Source organism: Anser anser (genome assembly GCF_964211835.1).
Source record: "Anser anser genome assembly, chromosome: 10".
Taxonomy (NCBI): Eukaryota; Metazoa; Chordata; class Aves; order Anseriformes; family Anatidae; genus Anser; species Anser anser.
In genome coordinates this window covers 13,701,465-13,723,713 of record NC_139730.1, presented here as the reverse complement: position 1 = coordinate 13,723,713, position 22,249 = coordinate 13,701,465, and the positions used below count along the sequence as shown (strand labels likewise).

At 41.1% G+C, this 22,249-nt stretch overlaps 1 protein-coding gene and 1 long non-coding RNA gene across 31 annotated transcripts in view; one reads left to right on the top strand and one right to left on the bottom strand.

Annotated features, from left to right (window-relative positions):
- Window positions 1-22,249, top strand: part of LOC310905111 — a 105,813-nt gene that overhangs the window by 11,457 nt on the left and 72,107 nt on the right. The window lies entirely within an intron of this gene.
- The window catches only part of PEAK1 (pseudopodium enriched atypical kinase 1), a 118,829-nt gene continuing 105,112 nt past the window's right edge, over window positions 8,533-22,249 (bottom strand). For all 29 annotated transcript variants that reach the window (XM_083850788.1, XM_083850786.1, XM_083850782.1 and 26 more), the window contains one exon: window positions 8,533-15,952. In XM_083850788.1, the coding sequence (XP_083706914.1) occupies window positions 14,792-15,952 (1,161 nt within the window). In that variant the 3' untranslated portion in view covers window positions 8,533-14,791. The remainder of the gene's footprint in view (window positions 15,953-22,249) is intronic.

Genomic DNA, 22,249 nt, shown 5'->3' with positions numbered 1-22,249 from the left:
CCCTCCTGTTTTACCATCTGACACATTCACCACATACCTAAGAATATGTTACAGCTCTCCTTTCATGTCTTTCATCTGATTTCTGTAAACGTGACTCAGAGATCTTTTAAATTGGCATAGCTTTGTGACCTTCAATGGAACTATCTTAACCAATATTCAGAACACACCCCACAAAAAAAGATACACCTTTGTAAAACACAGGTCTTCACCCAAAACGCAGCTGCCTTTTTGCATGTGAACTCCTGCAAAACCAGAGTTTTGCCACATACGTGATAGAATGATTCTCAGAGCCTGGAGTCCAGCGAGTTGCACACTGAACTTGAATATTTTTCCTGACAGTAATTGCAATTGATTTTTCAGATCAACAAGGTAAAGTCATTCTGTCTTTGATGTAAAACACAGCCACATTTTCCACAAGAAAGGCCTTTTCCAGAGAAGTAAAGCATTCTAGAGCCTAGTTGTTGCTGCTTGGGTAAGCTCTGTGGCAATTGTGTCTTTCAGGGGGTTATGTGCAGTTACTGCCTTTATTCTTTACGTGACCTATCTGAGCAGAAGGAAGTGTTTGGAATAAGGGCAGCTATTTTGAACTTATGATGTGTTAGAGATGGGGGGAATCAGAGTGAAGGATAGAATTAGGTCACAACTTCAAGATGCCAACATTTTCCTCTTGATTTGCTTATTGCTTTTCTAAGGCAGGCTCTCACATTTACCACAGTGGAAGGAATAATCTTTTCTCTGCACTCATTGTATCAAAGTACAAAGGAAATTCAGTGAAGTCATCAAAAATTTAATTTTCTGCATTTCTAGGAGAAAGTCTGGCTAAGAGGACAAACCAATCTTCTCAGCTATGTAATTAAGCATTTACTGTCAGGAGATAATAAACAATCAATCGAGGTTGGTTAAACCATTTCTCAAGGGCAGTTTAGAACCTCACTGAAATGACAAACGCAGTGCAACACAAGCATTTCTGTGATGAAGTCAGATCCAGGGCAGGAACAGCAACGGGATTGTTAATGATTAGTAGGATAAGAAGTAGGATCACAAAGGCCACTTTTAAAGCTGAGGAGCTCAATTCAGTTCAGGCAATGTCCCGAGCCCACTGATTGCTCCCTTTAGAGAGCAAGCTTGCAATCTTCATTCCCTGTGCTCTTCAGAACTAGTAAGTGCATCTAAATAAGCCACTGGTAAAGTGTTATCACAAAATACCCTTCATTAAAACACTTCGGGAATTGTGGGAAAATAGTATTATTGAAAAGCAATCTTAATAACTGTAAGACTGTATTCAATTTGCTTGCAACCTTACAGCTTTGCCTTCAGAGGCTGTGTGCACCCACGTCTCCTGTTCTCTATCACAGCAATCATGTGCACATGTGGATGTGGGCGGGCGTGGGTGAACAAATAGCGCTTCGGAAATCCAGCCCACGTTGTGCAAAATAAGGAATTAGCAATGACCTTGTGGCTAATACTGATAGGATCTTTTCTATTACATTTTATCCCCTTTCAAAATTGCTATGGATTGTGAGCATTTATCTAACTGTATTGAGGATAAGGCCCACTTCCCAGATACAGTTAAAACAAGCTGTTCTTTCTACCTTTAGAGGGGATAACATAAATTCACAACCACGCCACTGTCTTCTCTTAAATTCTGAAGGCAATTAGGAGATGTAGAAAACCTTGCCATCAGATGTTTCTAATTTAATTCAATCCCATGTTATGTTGAGCTCTACTTCAGTCTCAGCCTCAGGACCTAAATCGTTTGTATTAAAAATAACATAATAGCTACCCTTTTGTTTAATCAATGTTGACTGCATTTAGGCAGGCATTAGCAGATAATCTGACTACCAAATACACAGTGAGTTGGCAGTTAGTTAATAACTGATGAGGAAAATTTGGAAAAGAATCAAAGGAGAAAAGAAAAAGAGAAAAAAATAAAAAAGAAAAAGAAAGCCTTACAAAGACATACAACATTAGAGGAAATACTATGGAAAATTTATTTTTGCCAGTGACTGGTATTGGCATAGGCCTCAAAGGTGCACAGCCAGTGGTCTCAGCCACGGGTGACAGGCTCAGCCCAGGAGGGAGAGCATTGACGGGACTCCGAGCAGAATGAGGTCTACGGTAAAACTAACATCATTTCCTCTTAGACTTATTTAAACTTACTAATGGGATTTATAGGTTAGACGCTTAGTGGTATAAGCTGGCATAACTCCACTGAGCTCTGACTGCATCATTTCCACCCTTCTCTTTCTGTAAATGTAGGTGGACACTGTTTACCTGCCCACTAGCCCTTTTATGGGAAAATGATGCTTTTTGTCCAGTGTTTTTCTGGGGCATGTGTGCTCCCAGATTTTTGCCTTGATGTGTGGAGCTGTTTCTTCATTCAGATGGTTCAGCTGGTAGGAGAACCAAAGCACTTGGTGTTGTTCTCGGTGTGTTCCGTGCACTCGCTACATCTGTGATTCAGCTTCCTGAAGTTCCCTGGGGAATGTCCTGTTTGGGGGCATGGATGGGTGGTGGCAGACTGCCTTGGGACAGGAGACAGGTTCTGTTGAGGATGAGCTGATGCCAGGAACCTTGGAAAAGACAGGCTTTCTGGCAGTCCTGGCACAGAGCAAGAGCCAGGGCTGGCAAGAAAACCTCTGGTGTGTAGCTAAACGCAAGCCACGCACTGAGTAGCGTGGAGCAGCTCTGCCGTCGCATCATACCAGCTTATGGGGAAGTCACTGGTCAGGCTCCCCAGCCAGTTCTCTGATCATCCCGACCTGACTTATCTCACAAGGCTCCAGTTCTCTGGATCCTGAGAGCTGCCAGCTGTAGGGCTGCCAGCTCTGATGGCACTTAACAGAGGATGACATGGACTTACATTGAGGGGACTGTGCTGCATCTCCTTTTTTTTTTTTTTAAATACCATCCTGGAAACACGTCGGAGGTAGGTAGCTTATTGCCCACTATATTTTTCTCTGTAAATTTGCAATACTGTTGTAATGACGGCCCTTCTGGTCAGCCAGCAGCTCCAGAGGAGACTTGGACTGGTTATTTTCCACCCGACTCCCCTGTGTCTGCTCCTGATGCCTGAGTGATCAGGCAGAATGGAGCCCAGGGCCTGCTGCTCAGCAGATGGCACCTTTCCAGTGCATCAGTACTGGAACAATAGCCAGCACAGTATGAGGCAACCCAAGCTGTTAGAGCCTGCCTTTCAACTAAAGCAGGAGAGCAAGCCGTGGCAGTTTGCTGTTTTGCAAGTTACCCGGTAGCAAAGAGATGGTTTACACAGTGTCCTAACGTGTTCTACTATGCCCTTATTCTCTGCCTAAGCTCCCAGGGCTCTCACTGAAGCTCCGCTCAGCGGATTTCACACAGATTTGGTAATGAGAGGTGCCACACACCATCTCAGAAGGGACCGCACTGCGCTATTCTTGGGAATAACATGAACTGTATGTGCTAATCACACAAGGGCTTTGAAGCTTGAGTAGAGACTGCTTAAAGTCATCAGCATAATAATAGAGCATATTTGGGACTTAAAGAGAAGAGGATGGTGAAGTGGCAGAGGGCACAAAGTTCTAGTCTCAGTCTGGAAGCCTGTTTGGGCTGAAATGGATGTCAGAGAAGCTACTTCAGTGCTATAGCTTCGAATTCCTTTCTTTTTAGAAGCTATGCAATCTTGTTACTTTCTTGTTCATTTTGTGATAGATTTAAATCGATTGAGGCTCCCAAATCTTAGTGGACAGTTGTGAATCAATGGTGAATAGCGTGTGAGTAGAAATACTGTGGGAGATGGCTTAGCTGAATGGGCACTGAACCCTGGATCGGGATTCTTCCATCCTTTTCCCATTCAGTGCAAAACTCACATTGTATTCTTAGTGAGTAGGAAAAAAGAAAACCCTTTTAATCACAGATAGGGAACAAAAATTCCATAACAAGTACAAATTCTTCAGAGAAGACGGACAACTGTGTCCAAGAACTAGTCTTAGTACAACATTTCCAATTGCTGATTTGCAGGAAGAAGTGATTAATCAAAAAGTGAAATCTTTTCAAGACTAGCATAAATTGCAGGAGATTGTAAAAGATTCCAGATGGATTTGAATTATTTGAAAAAGCAGACGAAAACAGCAAAAAAAAATTGAGTTGAATAAACATGGTCTAATCCCTATTACTAAAAAATAAACTCATTGTTCTGATGTGAACATCCACCAGGATTTTCAGAAGACAAAGCTGTAGGCCTAGAAATGTCTGCTCAGGACAAGCAAATAGGGTGCTGATCTGCTAGAGATAAAAATGTTCTGACATTTCTACAGAATGCCCATATCCTTACTCCCATTCCCTCAGTTTGGGCTGTATCAGCTCAGAGACACAGACCAAAAAGGTCTCTCAGCAGTGAAGGGAGCAGGACTGTATGCTGAGGTTTCTATGGACAGAGACGTTGAAGTCTTCAAGGTGATACGCAGAGGGAAATGCTTCGTGCCACGGGGAAATGATTTGAATGCTTCATTGCTGCAAACATGTCAGGAATGATGAAACTGCGGGTTTTATAAAGCAGGGATGGCATTGTAACATTTATAACTAATGCAATAGAAAAATCGTCATGCGGTATCCCACAACATCATCTGATATCCTGTTGCTCCTGCTTGTCTGAAGCCTAGTCAAACCCTGCGTCTTGTGATGGCAGCTTTAGCAATAACGTCCATGCAAACCCAAATACATGAGCTGGATTAATATTGCAGAACATAAACCACATTTTCAGTAATAAAATGGAGAAAGTTTAGATGGAGACAGGCTCCCCCGGACAGCAGAAGCTGCACGACTGGCTCCCCAGGTTACAGGGCATCCCTTTTCTTCTGGTGGTTGAGGTAGTGGCTGTTACACGGGCAGACTACTGGCCCATCTCCAACAGTAACTTGATATAAATTTAGTGCCTATGTAGGAACTAAGATAATTTTATTACCTTGATTTAATTCTCCATTTTCTTTAGAAGAACATTTATGTCCTTTTGCATTTTGGATAGGTGCAAAGTTAGTAGTTTGCTTCTCACATATAAACTGCAGGGATTTCCTGGTATTTTTTAAAGTTAACCTGCTGATCATTGCAGTTAATCCAGACCACAAAGAGTCCTGTGAAATCAGGAAAAAAACAGGATCTGATATTAGACCTGTAACTGCCCCCTGCCCTGCTGCACACAGGTGCTGCCCTTGGGGCCTTTCTGTCTCTAAATGGCAGCATGCAGGAGAGCGAGGGCTCTCCTGACCCCAGGGTGCCAAGTCAGGTGCCTTAGAATAGAGTAGAGCAGCACAGAATAGAATAGAATAGTTCAGTTGGACCTTCAATGATCATCAAATCCAGCTTTCTGCCCTCTTCATGGCTAACCAAAAGTTACAGCGTATTAGTGAGGGCATTGTCCAAAGGCCTTCCAAACATTCACAGCCATGGGGCATCAACCACTTTGCTAGGAAGCTTGTTCCAGTGTTTGACCACCCTCATGGTAAAGATTTTTTCCTAATATTTACTCTGAACCTCCCCCGGCACAGCTCTGTGCCGTTCCCATGAGTCCTTTCATTGGTTCCCAGGGAACAGAGACTGGCATCGCCCCCTCTACTTCCCCTCCTCAGGAAGCTGCAGAGAGCACTGAGGCTACGTCTTAGTTTCATTTCCTTTCCTCCAGACTAGACAAACCAAGTGTCCTCAGCCTCTCCCCACGGGACATGCTTTCCAGCCCTTTTGCCAGCGTTATTGCCGTCCCCTGTATGCCATCAAGTACCTTTGTGTCCTCTTTATATTATGGAGCCTAGAACTGCACACAATATTCAAGGCAAGGCCTCACCGACACTAAACACAGTGGGAGAATCCCCTCATGTGACCGGCTGGCTATGCTGTGTTTAATGCACCCCAAAAAGTGGTTTGCCCTCTTGGTGGACAGGGCACACTGCTGGCTCACGCTGAGCCTGCTGTCGACCAGCATCCCCAGATCCCTCTCTGCAGGGCTGCTCTCCAGTCACGCACCTCCCTGTCTGTACCTGTGTCTGACATTACTCTGTCCTGGGGCAGAACACAGCATTTACCTTTGCTGAATGTCACGCTGCTGCTGACAGCCCGATGCTCCAGTCCATCTAGAGCCCTCTGCCTTGGGTGACACCAGGGGCACGGCACATCCCAGTACATGTAAAACAGCAGGACACAGCTTGAGACAGCAGCTTCATACGTGTCTGTTGAACAGAGACTACAGTTAAGACTGGCTGGATCTGAAAAAAACAGAGAGTGGTAAATAACTTGGCAATAAGCTTCTCCGTTCCCATTTCTCACCTTTCTGGAGTCTAAGATGTAGCAGAGGATTTTGTGGCTTTGCCTTAAATGACTGTGTTACTTCCAGCATCTGCTGTTGTATGTCCCGACTCTGTCAGCTGCAGTGTGACAAAATAACACCTTAATGACAGCAAAACAAAGAGGTCTTATTGGGGTGTGCGTGGTATAAGAACAGGAGATGCTGACAGAAAATGTTCAATAGCCATAGTTTTTTGTTCTCTGGTTTAATACTCATAAATCTGCTTCGCACTCCTCCAGCTGCTCTCCCAGTGTCTCCCTCAGTGCCTTGTTTTCCAGACAATAGATGCTGCTACTCACTTGACTTCTGTTCTCATCTAAAAGAGATGAACTGATAGCAAGAATCCTGCCTCCATCTTCCGAATGGCTGGGCTAAGCACTAGGCTGTGGCATTGCCTGCTGAGATAGCAGCAGCACTACTAAGTGAAGTGCAGCAGATTTGAAGGCCAAACAGGGTGTTTTAATGCATGCCTTTCTCCACAGATCTAGGAGTCTTAGCTCAGAATTGAACTGAAACGAGACTTTCCCTGCAGGATGGATTGCACAAAATGTTTAACTTGTGCCTTGTGAGCTGGCTGCTCCGATGTAATTCTAGCTGAAGCCACTGCTGGGTAAGGAGGACAGCATGATTCATGTATGGCAGCACAGATGCGTACTAACTCGGCAAAACAGGCAGCCTGCATAGCGTGATGATTTTCTGGAAAATAAAGGTTTGCCGTTTATAGGAACAAAGCTTCTTAGGGCCTGTTTACAATTAAGGTGAATTTCTGGGCTGGTGAAAAACCTGAAAATTCTTGCATCAGCCTAAACTAGGCATCTGCTGGCTTCACTTGTATTCATGTCTGGCACAAGCTGAAATGAGAATGCCAGACTGTGACCACCTAAGGACACCCACCAGAGAGTTTGCACTGATATAACTAAATTCATTTCAAACAGATTTTAGTAAAACTAGTATAACTATCATGTCTTGTCAAGGTTGCAGTCTATTTTTGAGTACCTTTTCCCTCCAGAGTGGTGATTGCCACTGACAAATGGCATAATCTGACTCTGTTTAGCTGAGTCCTTGGCACTTTGTTGAAGTGAAGAGGGATTACTCTAGCAAAGCCGAAATATTTATCAGGCTGTTAAATGTCTTGCATATTTACTGGTATCTCTGGAGTCAGTTAGCTTTGTATTTTTAAAAAGGATGAGGACACTAGCTTTAACTGGTTTTGAAAGGCTTTGAAACCGTGTCTGAGGAATAAATGTGAAAGACATGTAGTAGTTACACTAGACTAATTGTGATCCCACTGCAATTGATGACATTACCTGTGCAAAGCCGCTGGAACTGTGGGAAGAATCGAGCCCTCAGGATGTTGGCTCTTTTAAAAGAGTAGTTACGAGCAGCGCAATTGTCACGCAGAACCACAGCATTGCTCCAATGTACGCAGTGTCATCTGTTCTATGCTAATAAATTAGCATCTGCAGCTAGCATTGCTGCCTATCAAATCTGGGAACAAAATTGAGCTGCTTGATCTCACTACCGCTGAAGTGTGTCTGCACGATCACGGAAGATGCATATTATCCCATCTGTTTCTCACAGACCCTCCATCAGGCTGTATGCTTCAAGGTAACGGATCAGACAAAATGAATTCCACTGCAGATGACTGCCTTGGAGGCATCCGACTTTGTCACAGCATATAAAAATTTCCCTCAGAGCCATTTTATTCCTTCACATCAGGCCATTTAATCCCCATCCACACTAGTGAAATGGCTGACTTTGGCTCAGCTCCTTTAGCAATAACAGTTGCCCCAGCGCGGACACGTGGCTGTGTCCATTTTCATTAATGTGTCAAGTCACCTCTCTCCAAGAAGGCTTTACCAGACAGTTGTTCAATCAGCAGCAGTTGCTGGTGGAGTTTATTTTTGGGCTGCCGCCGCTGCTTGTCAGCATGGAGCTGAACCAGAGCCAGCCATGGTGAGACTTCTGGGGAAAACACCATCAGAGGTGGCAGGCAGCTCTGTGTCCTGAGCCCTGGGCAGCAGGGATGCTTGGCCACAGGTGCTGAGCATCACTCATCAACCAAAGCTCCTATCTGTTGCACTCACACACTAGCTGCTGCAGCAAACCAGCCCACTTTTCTTGGAGGAAAACCTTTTTTTCCTCGACTTGCCATGTGTGTTTTCCTCAGAAGTACAGATTTTAGTTTAATTTCCTAGGAAGAAAAAGACAAGTGAAAGTTTGAGTGTAATAAAACTAGTTTATTTACACAGTAACATGAATGCCACAGAGTACACAGCAAAGTACCACAGCAAACCGGAGTGTAACTGCCCCTGATCACAAAGGAAGGCTTGAAGTTTATATACTTACTTATATAAAAATGTGTAAATGTCAATATGAAGCACCAGATAAAGCAATGCAACCAGGAATTCCAAATACAAATTACCCACAAGAATGGAGTTGAAATTAAAGACAAATAAATCCCTTATTCAAGGTCTTTTAAAGAAATCCCATTTATAAAAGATCATCAATTTTGGAATCCCTAATTTAAAAATAACTTCCCCCCCTCCTATTAAAAACAAGAACATATTCTTAAATGCTCAGCATAATTAAGTTTTAAAAGAAAAAAACCCAAGGATTTCAACTGCAAAACCTGCTATTACCAACAAGCCAAATGATAAAGAAACAGAGGTTAAAGCCAATTTTAAAGGTGTTCTTTATGAAATGACTAGATTCAAACTGACACAGCCCTAAATATATATTATATACACGATATATAATATATATATATATTTGCAAATGGAAAGGGCTAAAGAGTATTTTTGGGATACAAAATTTCATATACATACATATATATATATATGAATGTGCCCACACACACTCATATATTCATGTATATATGTGAACATATATTTCTTCCGCATAAAAAAATTTTCCATCCTCTTCTAAATCCCTGAAGTTTTCCCCTTGGGTGTATGCAAAAAGTAATTTTCACAATCTGAAGTACAGTCCAAATTCTCAAATTCTGTAGAGTGGTAAAATGCTAATGTACAGGTAAGCTGAGTATTTCATTTCTGACTGGCAACTCTGCTTGATCTGAAAGCATTCTGTGGTTTCCAACTAAATGCTGAGTGGAGCACCAACGCAAGGAGGCTTATAGGAAATTATTTAAATTACATTCTATGTCTGTTCAAAACCACCATCCTTCTAATACTGCATCCAGGTGAATAGTAAAATCTATACAAACGTCTATCAGAAATTCACTGCAACTCAGCAGCAGCAAAGACTTGTTCCTCCTTTTGGAGTTGAGGATGCCCTAAAGAAACATCTCCTTAGTATTTCTTCTGAAAAGTATTTTTTGTGTGTTAGGAATCCAGGTGATTGTTTACAGAGTATTTCCACAGGTCTGTTATTATAGGAGGTATTTAAAATTCTATTCTGCGCTTCTTTGATGTTATCTTACTGCATAACTAAATCATCATCACATCTCTCTACACATGGACTGAAGGGCTCTGATCGTGCTCTAGGTTTTACAGGTGTTTTAGCAGAACCAACACTACCTTTGCAAAATCAGAGTTAAATAGATGGCCCAGTCATGCACCAAGTAACAGTTTAACAGTCATAGGCTGTTTCTATGGAGAAACAGACATTTTAATTCTTGTTTGGGGTAAAGGGGAAATGAAAGTGCATTAAAAGGTCTGATTCAGTTTCCATTGTATCCCTCATTAAAGTTGCAACTGATTTAAATAATAACAGGATTATTTACTTTATATTTACATACGAATTTGTTATTACAAACAAAAAATATATTAATTTAGGTGGGGCTTCTCAACACAAGAATCGAGAAACAGATACATTTCATTCAGCAGCAAATACTATTTTTACATACTAAAGTTAGGGCCCTACAGCAGGAAGCTGCTGAATGAATTCTCTAAGCAGCTGATTGCTAGCACACATCTGATTTATTTAAATAATATATTTTTCTCTCTAGTATGCTGGAATTCCCCTGTGTTAAAATGTCAAGATGATCCATTCATACCTTGTGGGTGCTGCTGCGATGTGTGGAGCATACAAGATTTAAGGTGGAGTATTTTTGTAAATGATATGTGCATTCTTGTCTGCAGGCCAGCAGCACAGTATCCTAGCTTGAGTTGTTGATTTAATCAGGTCTGAATATTGAAAAGAGACCAGGCCTCTATACTGGACCTTCTTGAGGCTCCAGAACGAAATTCTGGTTTCCCTCATTCCTGAAAATTTCTAGCTAAGGTTTTACTAATTGATTCTCTTTATCTCAGCTGGTTCTGCATACTGACTGGAGCAGATCTGAGGCTTGAAAGCTAATTAGTGAATAAGTAATTCCAATTTTAGAAACACAGAACAAACCCATTTTCCATAACATCTCAGGAGTATTTTTTTCAGAACTCCTCTTTTACTAGAGGTCTGCATTTCACACCACAGTGCAGTGTGCAGCACATCCACTACTTACATCAGGAGCAGCACACCTTACCTCCTTCCGATTCCTCCTCTCCTAGAAGCCAAGCGCGTGCAGTAGATTGTCAAAGCATTAGACTTGTTTTGATGCAGGAGTCAGTCTGGACCGTTTGACTTATTCTCCCTGTGCAGATTCAGTTCCAAACTTGAAAGCCCACAATTTTGGTGGTTATTCAGGTTTATGCTGTACTGCAAGCAATTTAAAGGAACCTGTTCAAATAACTGAAACTCTAGAAACAAATTTTATTGAATAGGTCAAGTCAGTATTATATGAAGTACAGCTTTTAATTTTTAAAATCTTTTGCATCTTTGCATGGAGGCAGTATTATTTATAGGGCTATTATGGGAAGAATAAGATTTCTACCAACTGACCAGCTTCATTTGAGTTTTTTTTTGACAAGGCACTAAATGTTGTGAATCCAATCACTGTGCTCTCTCTGTAACATTAGAGAGGTTTTTAATGGCTCTAATAGGATCAGAAACCACTCAACATAGTTCAAGCGAACATTTGATTTTCCAGAAATTAGTTTCCACTGGAAAAATCTTTAGAGTTCATGTTAAAAATATGTGAACGACAGCTTTTATTAATAGAAAAATATATATTTACAGTCAATACTGCTATCTGAGATTTGCAGCTCTTCCTATTTCTTGAGATCAACTAAAAGTGCGATACTGCTAAAAGAAAATTCAAGATCTGTGCACATAGTCATGGAAGTTAAAGCATGCACAGCCAGGGGTTTTGTTCCTGTCCTACACAGGATCCCAATTACAGAGCGGGTTTTTTTCCTTTTGCTTAGCAATTATGCTGTAGCATTCTTAGGATTTGTTTACAATCAGTTTAATGTATACATTCTCAGATATTTATGTGGCATAATCTGTTGCTAGGATGGAGGACTTCCACAATCATCAGTTATGGGCACATCTGCAAAGTCAGCTGCTAGCTCCCCCGAGGAATACCTCAGGCCAGATTGTGTTTGACTTCTTTGATCATTCTTTCTTTTTTAAAGAAAACACACACAACATTACAAATTGCTAAAGTTTACCCAGTGCTGCACAAGAAAGAGATTGGTAGTGAACATCTATCCATGCTTGATTATACTGCAGAGTTAAAATGAGTATTGGTTCATCACAAAAAATACTAACTGAAATTAGATAGCTAGAGATACAAAGGCTTTGGACCAGCTGCATTAAATACGTATGGTTGTAAAACATTCAAAATTCAACTTTGCATGTGCGTGTTGACATGAAAGTGACACTGAGAACACATGTCCGTAAACACGGAAACCTCCCGGCCTCAGGGAACGAGCCCACTACAACAGCAAGTGGTCCAAGAACTGCTCACACAGCCTATATGAGCTAGGTGAGAAGTTATGTGCGCACAGGCACTACGAAATGAACACAAAACCAGACTACAGAGAACAAGAAGCCCTACTCTTAGCTCAACATATTGTGACTAATAGCTAGCAGATAGTACGCGTGTGACTTGTCATGCTCAGTGTACTTAAGCTATGAGGGTATTGCCCTCCTGTCTCCAGATAAAGCAGAGCTGCACTGAACACGTGTGTGATTCTTTTAAAGGTTCTACAAGCTGCTCAGCAGTAGTATAGAAACTTTCTTTCCTGATGTAGTGAAGTACCTCAACTACACACATTGCACTTGGGCTTTTAAAGCACTGTCCTCTTCCTCCCCTCCCTCCCCCCCAGTCAATGCTGCCATCCTGACCTTCTTGCCAAAAAGAGAAAGAAAAAATATATATCACATGAAAATATATTATCCTTATCCTTGCCTGATCCTTCACTGATACAGGTGAATCAAACACAAGAATAATCATCAGAAGTTTCAGAAAGTCTTTAGAAAGGTCACAGAGACTGTCTACATACTATGGCACAATCGTTGTAGGCTTCTACACGCTATTCCGCTTAGCTCTGATAGATGCCAGAGAAGATTAATACAAAAATTTCAACCCCTCCAAGTGAATGGTGTGGATCCAGAGCTAGTTTCGCTGACCTTAAGCCTGCACGACTGTTTGTTCAGTTTCCATGCATCTGGTCCAAACATGCATATGCTGTATAAAGTGGCTATTTGTTTCAAGGCTGAAGTGAATTGATTCCTCACAGTTTTAACAATTAAAATGAAATATCAATCCATAAAAAGAACACATGGATATCTGTGCATTTATGTGCCAGGAGAGTAAAAGGAAGGGGCTGCAGATCTAGCATCAGGTAAAGGCTGGTGTGTAAAGTGAACACTGTAATGTACAGCTTTAAAAAATACATACAAGAATTGCACATAGATCCATAGAAGAGAAGCACAGGCTCATAACTAGGGCTGTCTGCTTTCCATCCCCTGGGTCAGAATATTCAGTATCGCTTTTTCTTCTGCATCCAAATGAATTCTTCAGAGTGATTCAGGAAACAATTCAGAGCCTAGCAATACTGAGCAAAAATAATGTCTGTACAACTGCAGCGGTTCTGTAGGAAACATCCATTAGGCCAGGGAAGAAAGTCAGCAGCTGCCTCTAAAAGTGAAAAGCTCCTTCAGGTTTTTTGTTTTTTTTTTTAATTTCCTCTCTTTAATACTCAATAATTCCTGCTCTAGTCCAAAATCCTGTCTGCAATGCTCTTTGAGCTATTTTGACAACATGCCATTTTTAGGGTGTTGTCTGTAGCAACATCAGAAAACACTAGTTACAGCAGACAGGAGACAGGCAGCCAAATACCACTGTGGGAAAAATGGATCATGATACTGTTAGTTGTGGCTGCCAAACTTAACAGCTCCCTCAATAATTAAACAACAGTGTTTTTGCCCCCTTGTTTTTACCCTTCAGAGAACTGTGTCTGCAGTAAAAGCGTTTCTATGTAGCCTGTGAGCTACACACAGACAAGCTCTAAGCATTTCTATCTCCTGCCAACATACCAGCAGAGCCAATTTCAGTCCCATTTTGCAATATGGCACAAGTGACAAGAGCAAAACAAAATAAAACAGAAAAGGTGGTTGTTATTTTCAACCCCAGTTCATAGCAGTGATTGTCAGAGAAGGTTATGTACGTCCTATCCATTTCAAGTCAGGCTTTAGTGCCTTTTGCGATGGAAGGGGAATTTCAATTGCCCACCATGTGTTGTATTTTTCTGGTATAAACAGAATTATAGCTACAGTACATCAACTGTCCAGACTGGTGAGTGTCATGTAGGGGAAATGGGAAAGACCAAGTGTGCATATTCTGCTTTTTAATGCAGAGGTCTTAAGCTAAGGATAATGGTCCAATTAAGGCAGCATGGTTGAAATCAAGGATCCGTGATTAGAAAGGATATGGGCAGGCAGCAAGTCAGGGACAGAGGAGGGAAGAGGACAGAACACAGATGCTTACTGTCCGCCGACATTGCTGCAATCAGCAGGATAACCGTATCTGCAAGGAAAAAAGAAGGCATAAAAGGTAACAGAAAGATCAGAAACCATTTGGTTGAGACCAAAGGGAAGAGGAGTCCAGCCCCACTGTAAGGTGTCTAAGGTGAGAGAAAACTTTGCCTGGGATGTGGATTAAAGGCAGTGGAGTGTTTTGTGGCACGGGGCAATGTGGATCATTCATCTCCCATGTATACAACTCCCATCTCTGCTAATGGTCACTGCTATTCACTACCAATGCTACATACAGAAATGACAGAAACTACCCAGAAGAGGAGGGCGATTTGTTTACTGCAGTGATAGAAATAGTGGTATCAAAGTTTGCTCTCCTTTTCATCCAGATATTAATCTAGTTACAAAGTGTCTGATACAAATGCAGTCATATGTGTGTATAAAATTAATCCCTAAGAGGCCTGGCAAAAAAGTAAAGTTTCTGCCATATTGGGTACGGGATGCAATTTCTCCAATCAGAACTTATTTGCTCAGAGTTGCTGGCTTTGATATCTAGGCCTTTGTTGAAACACTTGTTCAAAGTGTGAGCCCTAGCGCAGGTTAGAGTGTGGGCTGGGGTGGAGGTGCTTCATGAAAAGCAACAGGTTCTACAAACTAGTGCTGCTGCATGATTCTCACAATGCGATGAAGTGAGTCTATAGTGGCAAAAGCCAGATACTGACAACAAAGCCAGTCTTCCAGAATAACTCCACAGTCCCTGTCAAAGGACTTCTCTGCAAACTTGATCATCAGCAGCGTCCTTTTGATGTCCAGCCAGTTCTGAAGTACAGCATCTCTCCGAGCTGGGTTGGAAGATGTTCTCAGAGCATGAAACAAGTCCTCACGTGGACCCCAAAGCAAACACTGAAGGATTCCCTTGGCTTCTGATATCAGGATCCTCTCTGAAGGGTTGGGATTTAGCAGGCAGCTGGCAAGTTGTTGAAGCCCTTGAGAGTAGAGAGAACGGCAAGGGATCTTGGGGAGATCAGCACGAGTATATTCCTTCTCCTTCAGCTCTGGATTCTCATCAAAGGGATTGGGTAAGTGCAGCATTTCGTAGATAAGGATGCCAGTCTGGAATTCATCACACTTTTTGTACTGTGTGGCAGTGATGATTTCTGGAGCCAGGCGGGACTGATCCCTTAGGACCTCAGGATCCACCATATGACTCTTCTGCTTGGCCTGCGAGAAGTTGCTCACTATTAACCTGGCTGGGCAAGCAGTGTTGGGACTGGGTTCCATGGACTCAGAGCTCAGGGGGCTGCCTCCTGGTCTGGAATGAACCAGCAGCAGGTTCTCTAGCCGCAGATCACAGTGTGTGATATGATAGGGTTTCAGGTGTTCCAGCCCCAAACACAGCTGTAAAAGGAGGAGACAGACCTGCCTCTCATACAAATCTGGGCTTTTTGCATGGCGGGGTGCAGACTCTCGCACAAAGTCAGCCACGGTTAAGTACGGGACCTCCCGCGTGATGACTACAACACGGCTGCGTGGCTTGCTGATGGTCCCCTGATTACTTGAGCTGTCCTTCTGTGAAGCCTCTGTATTGGAAGAAGCATCTCTGTTCTTTTGCTCAGGTTCTCTCTCTTCTTCTTCTTGATCTTCTTCTTCTTCAACCTCTGGTGCATCAGTGTCCTCCCATGGAAGGAGGCGAACTGGGACTTCAGCAAGGAAATGGCCACAGTCCTGCTGGATGTTGAAGTTGATAGCCAGACTCTGCCGGATAGATAGGCTGTGATAATACTGCTGGGACTCCTTAGCTTTGCTCTTACAAATCTGGGGAAAGAAAATAAACAGAACAGACATAACTCTTAATATGCAAGTTCTATATCCTGTTTTATTTAATGTATCCATAGTCCAAATACAAGGACCGAAACATTTTTTACTGAACTGACCTTGGCATGTGAACAGTTCTGCACTGGATTGGAACTGCAACTGCAGATCAATACGTGCAAACAGCTCTCCTGCGCATCTATTGCTCAATAGAAAATACTGCTCAGGCAGGTTCTGCTTTCAGTCAGGGGAGCAGCTGATACAAGGTAACTTCACAAGGAAGCTTACTGCACAGTTACTTGTTTATCCATAGCATTTTATTTCCTGTTCTTCTCTCAGATTTGTGTGAAGCTTGAACAAAATAAGAATTATCAAGAGCAATAGGATATATAAAGAAATAAGCATGGAATATTGGAGGATATGATCAGACGATTGCACACGAGTGAACCAGCATGGCATAACAAGTTACCAGCTGTCAGCTGAGCTAAATGACTGGATGCATGCTCCTTGCCCACTGTAATTGGAAACTGAAATCTATTAGCTGAAGCTGTGTGGAGCTAACACACATCATATCTTCAGTGAGGTGGGGGGACAGGGGAATTTGCTGTGGCTCAAGTGATGAATGGAAACTCGTTAGAACATGGTACCTTAATTGCTTTCAATCATTTGTCAACATCCTAAGTATACACTTATATTTTGTCCTATCTACCTATATTTCATTGCTGTCCAGAAATATCTTGATATGTACATTATCACCATAATTATTATCCTTATTAATTGTCTGCACTGTCATAACAACTTACAGCTCTGACCACCTTATGACAGCCATGGGACAATCTCTATTAGGACCTCTGTTCTACGGCATTTACTGATTAAAATTGCAGCCCTACAAAGACTCAGCTGTGTTGACCGTTGCGCATTAACCTTACTTCTGCTGACTTCACTGAGATTGTTCAGAGCCTGTAAGGTTAAGTGCATGTTTTAATCTTTACAAGGTTAGAGCCTAAATATTCAGTTGGTGTAAAGCACCAACAGGTTTAAACTGCAAAGCTCAAAGGAAGTGAAGATAGGAAGATATCTCATTCCAGATGAAGTTACAGCCTCCCTTAGCTCCTTTCTGAAAGCAAAGGAAAGACTGATCTCTAAGAATGAGGTTAGAAAAGTCAGCACTAGTTCTGCACAGTCACAACAATTAAGGAGCCCAGATCTCAGACTAGCCCTAGATGTAAGCAAAAGGTGGCTTTTCTCCTGGTTTTTCCTTTCTTGCCTTCTCAGGAACTCATGTAGGGCTAGTTATAAAGTCATCTTCCACTAAACAAACACACAAACAGTTCATTTAGTCTTCTATGCTTGTTGAGAAGAGAAATGCATTGTCAGATAGTCATATGAAGTAGATACATGAGGTGAAGATGCATGTTTCCATATGAAATGACAATGACAGTCCCCCCCATCTCTCAAGGGTTACAAGTTTAAACAGGTACAGTAAAAATACAGCATGAATCCTTGCATTATGTATGTCAGCTGATCGTCTTGGAGACTGAAGTCCCTGGGTTTATCAAATACTTAATACTGCACAAAAGACAGAGATAGAAAAGTGTTGTATAGACTACCCTTGCTACATGTATCAAATCTGACTGGGAGAACGATTAATGAAAATTAAAATAATTTTGCTTTCTATGCCCTTGAAGTCCATGGCCTTTTTCTTGAACAGCCAGCCATGGAGACAATCAATTCCAGCTGCAGAAAATTCTGTACGTTGCAACCCAGCTTTTCTTGTTTTGTTATTACTTAAAGGACCTAATCCGAAATATAAACTAATCACAGAATCGTAGGGGTTGGAAGGGACCTCTGCAGATCATCAATACCAACCTCCCTGCTAAAAGCAGGTTCCCTACAGTACGTTTAGCAGGAAAGCGTCCAGGTGGACACTCTTAAAATATACATATATATAAAATTAAGCGCTCTTTAATGTCAAGAACAGCACAAAAAAAAGCAGTTGCCCTTAGCAACCATACTATACTTCATGTTACCCCCAGAGGAGTTCTAATGCCACGTGCCAGCTAAAAATGATATTCTATCAGGAAAATATAATCCGCAGAGTATTTGCTCTTAAAACAATTAACACTTCCCAGTTTGGTGAATACAAGGCATTTTTTCAAAAGTTCATGAGAATTATTTCTCCTTGCCTATAAAAAGGGAAAAGAAAAGGAATCAAAACTGATTTCTAGTTCTTAATGATAGTCCTAGGCAGCCCCATTTTCCTACTTACTTCAAAAAAGCACTCTCAAATGTATTACTGAAATTTCAGTTAAAATATTAAGATACTAGTACTTTGCATGTCTCAAACATCAGCCTCAGTTTACTCATTTTTAGAAAATATCCCCAATCCTAGAATTGTACTAGTACAAAAGCACAATTTCAGTAGGTCTCTCTGTGGATGTGGCAATGCTCTCTTGGAATTTAGAAACGACCGATCATGCAAGATATCTGCACCAAAAGGCATGCAGCTGTTAGGGTGCAGTATGCTGCCTTCGCCCTTTTCTTCTGAGCTAGCTGAACAGGCCTGCAAGGCAAATGTATCTGTATGTTGCCAGCTGGATCATCCCTAAGAACTGCCTTCCCAGCCTATTAAAAAACACCCTGAGAGGGAGTTGTCCTTCTCCACCACTGTCCTTCTCCATCGTCTCCCTTTTTCCTACTGTTTAATCCTATTTCACTCTTTTCTTCATTCCTAACCCTCTGATTATTGTTACTCTTTTCTGGTTTCTTCCATATTTATTACATCTTTCTGAAGAATGGTACCCTATGATGAATACAATATTCCAGTTAAGACCTCTTCAGCATCAAGCAGAACAGAAACTTATATATAACGATCCAAGGGTGAAAAAAATCACTGATTCCACTATTTCTGTTGTTTATGAAAACCTTCAAGTCACTGTCAACTCTACAGTCTGAATCCACAGCAGAGCCAAAGGTTCCCAAACATCAACTCTCAAACATGAGATTTTGTTTCAGATGCCTCTCCATCAAGAATGGAGATGCTAATTCCATGCTTGCTACAGTGACTTTGGAGGTTATCTTTGTATCAATAAACAGTAATTGAAGACTAAATGATTACAATCAATACTAAAGTGACTGCATTCACGAGAACAGATTTTCCATCCTTATTTTGTTGTTGAAGAAGATAAACAATTAAAAAAAATCTAATCTCTTAAATACCCAACAATGATGGCTACCAGACACTTTTCTTACTTCTCCTGTTCAATACATGTAAGTATATGGATACAAGAACATGCATGCAGTATCTTCCAGAACAAGAAAGCTGCAATCTGATTAGAGATGTATTTTCTGCTTCTTGCTTTTTGTTTACAAACAATATGATGTGAGAAGTGGAAGAGGCAGCTGCCTTATTTAAACTTGATTAAATTGGTGACTATACAAGCACTAAAATTTGTACACTAGATATTCTGTAATTGACAAAGGGGAATGGAAAGCTAGGCTGTCTAGGAATAGCATCCAAAGGCTGGAGTATGAATCAGACACCCGTCTGAATTCATAAAACTGTTTCTAAAAGGAAGACCTGCAGTAATCTGATGTTCCTTTAAGTGTCTGATTACTCTTCAGACTTTTGCTGTGAAATACAGCTGCATGAGCCCAGGTAAGTACTGGGCTTTGAGACTGCAGAGTTCAGATTCCCTTTGTACTAGTATCTTATTAGAACGGGGAAAATGTACTGCAAGCAGTAGAGACAAACTACATTTTCTTATTGATCTGTTCTGAGACAGTTCATAGAATGAAATTTCATTTACTGACTTTCACTGGATTACCTGGAATCAGAAAAAATAAGGGCCAAGAATCTTGTTGTGCTATTTTATCATTTTCTGTGCTGCACTTTCTACTCAGAACTCTATTTTATATTGCAGTTTTGCAAGAGTAGTGAATGCTAGTCTTTAATACGATTAATGGGTAATAATGCTTACCTTTGCATTTTGTATTGGCATAACCCCACTATCACCTAAAACTATAATCTGAATGACCAAGATTTAAAATTTTTGAGATGGCTTGAGTTCTGGTAAGTTAAGCAAAGTCTACCTTTACCTTTGAAAACATTTAGGGGACAGGTTGTGAAATTTGATGCCCTCATTAACAGGTGGCAGTTACAGGCTGCTTGTGATGAATTGTAAAAGAAACTGATATAGAGCTTCTTTTCTGTTGGTGACAGTTAATGCTATCTCAAAACTGTGAGCAAATATACAACCCAGTTTTCTTTGCATGATATTTAAAGCTTTTGTCTGTTCCAGTCATTGACTCTAAAAAAAAAAAACAAAAAAAAAACAGAAATCCCGTGGCCTTTTCTGAGAGCTATGACAAAAGGGGTTGGTTGATCTGGGCTTGGCAAGCCTTATTTCTAGTGCTGGTAACAGGATGGTTGTTCAAAAGATGAAGCAATGTTGGTAAAAAGCCCTTCCATATGATGCAAGAAAGCAATGAGAAGAGAGATATGAGTACGAAGGAACAGAAATTTTCCATCTTCCTTTTCACTGGTATGCATTGTCATCCTGTGTCTTTCCTTTAGTGCATCCATAGGAGCCAAACTTTGGTCACTTTTATCAGGACAGGACAAGGTTCTTTATATCCTGCCATTTCAATATTTTTTTTCCCCATTCACAAAGAAGCAAGATTTTAATGTTTCAGGGCTTCTAAAAACTTCTGCATTAGCTTCTATTTTTCCCTTATGTGTCCAGTAGCCTACTGTGCCATCAGCTGACTTCCACTTCACCAGCAGGGAATCTCATTTCCACTCTGTCCTATGCATTTTACAGGACATTGGTGAACTTAAAGATGAATATAGCGGGAAATGAATTTACAAGTGCTGAAAATGAGAAACACAGAAGATCACAGAGACTGCACCATCTGTGCTACTTTGTTGTATTACACACAGGGACAACTGCAAATGAAATTCTGTGTAGAATGAAAGCTTGCTAATCCCAAATTGATAGCTTGTTCTTGGCACATTTTTTTTTTTCCAAGGAGGCCAGTTTGATCTCTGATTGACCTCATTTTCTTGATCTGGCCTTAGAACAGAGTGACTGACTTTTTAACAATGTGCCAAAACACAGAATTCTGTGCTGCTATGACTGAACTTGGAATGGGCTAAAAGTTTAATGTATATAGCTTTATTTTGATCTGAAGCATGACATTCGGGGATGACTTCTGAGAACAGTTCTGCCAGGCTCCACTAGGGAACTGTATTAATCAAAAAAACCCAACAAATCTTAACACACTAAGTGACAAACTAAACAAAACTAGAAAATAGTTTCCTAGTTGCAGCTGACAATTATCAGCCATATTCAGCCCAATACTATTTATTTCTGCATTGCTCTATTTTATACTTGGAACGGGAACCTTAGCAAAAATCTTAAGGTTTTAATGCATGAAGAATTTCTGCTATCAAAGCAATACATTTTTTTTAACTGCTCCTTTTGAGCTGTTTGTACCTTTGCAAGTCCCGTTAACCTACCTAAATTGTACTGCAGCATGTGCCTGTGTCCAGAACACGTGTGGCACAGGTACCTCAGCGCTTTGTTTTCTTTACGTCTGCGTTGTTCTGTATGGACTCTGAACCATGACTTCTGTGTGTCTATCTATGATATTGTGCAGTAATTTCCTTGAGAGTTTGATACTGAAAGTAGAAGTAGTTTCCTCCACTTGACTGACACAGTAATTAATCTTGTCTAACCATTATTCATCCTGAGTAATCACATTCTTCCTCTTTCTTTTTTTCTCTGAAGATCCCCATCATATTGCTACCATATTAAGTCTCCTTAGGGATACTAAGAAGTGGACGTGTCTAGTCCACTCTGTACAAAAAATCGGTAGTCACTCCTGCTTTTATTGTAGTGTAACCTTTTCCCTACATATTTGGAATGACTGATAAGAGCGTGGTTTCATGGGAATGCTTACTTATTGTCCCAGATCTACCGGCTACTTAGAAGACGATAGTTGTACTGAGTGAAGGAAAATACCTCAGAGACTGGAATTTTATGAAAACCTTTCTTGTAAGGGAACTTATATTTTTGCTATTTGGAAAAGTAGCTCTCTAACTGTGACTTGTTTTTATTTGCAATGTTTCAATCAAAATAATTTCCACATGGCTTCCTGCAACATTTTGGCACAGGTTGTTTACTAACAGATTAGGTGAAAGAGAAGTAAGAAGCACAATAAAATGCTTTGAAACTACGCACTCCTATAAACTGTGTTTCCTCTAATATCCACACCAAATGGAACAAGCTGCACTTG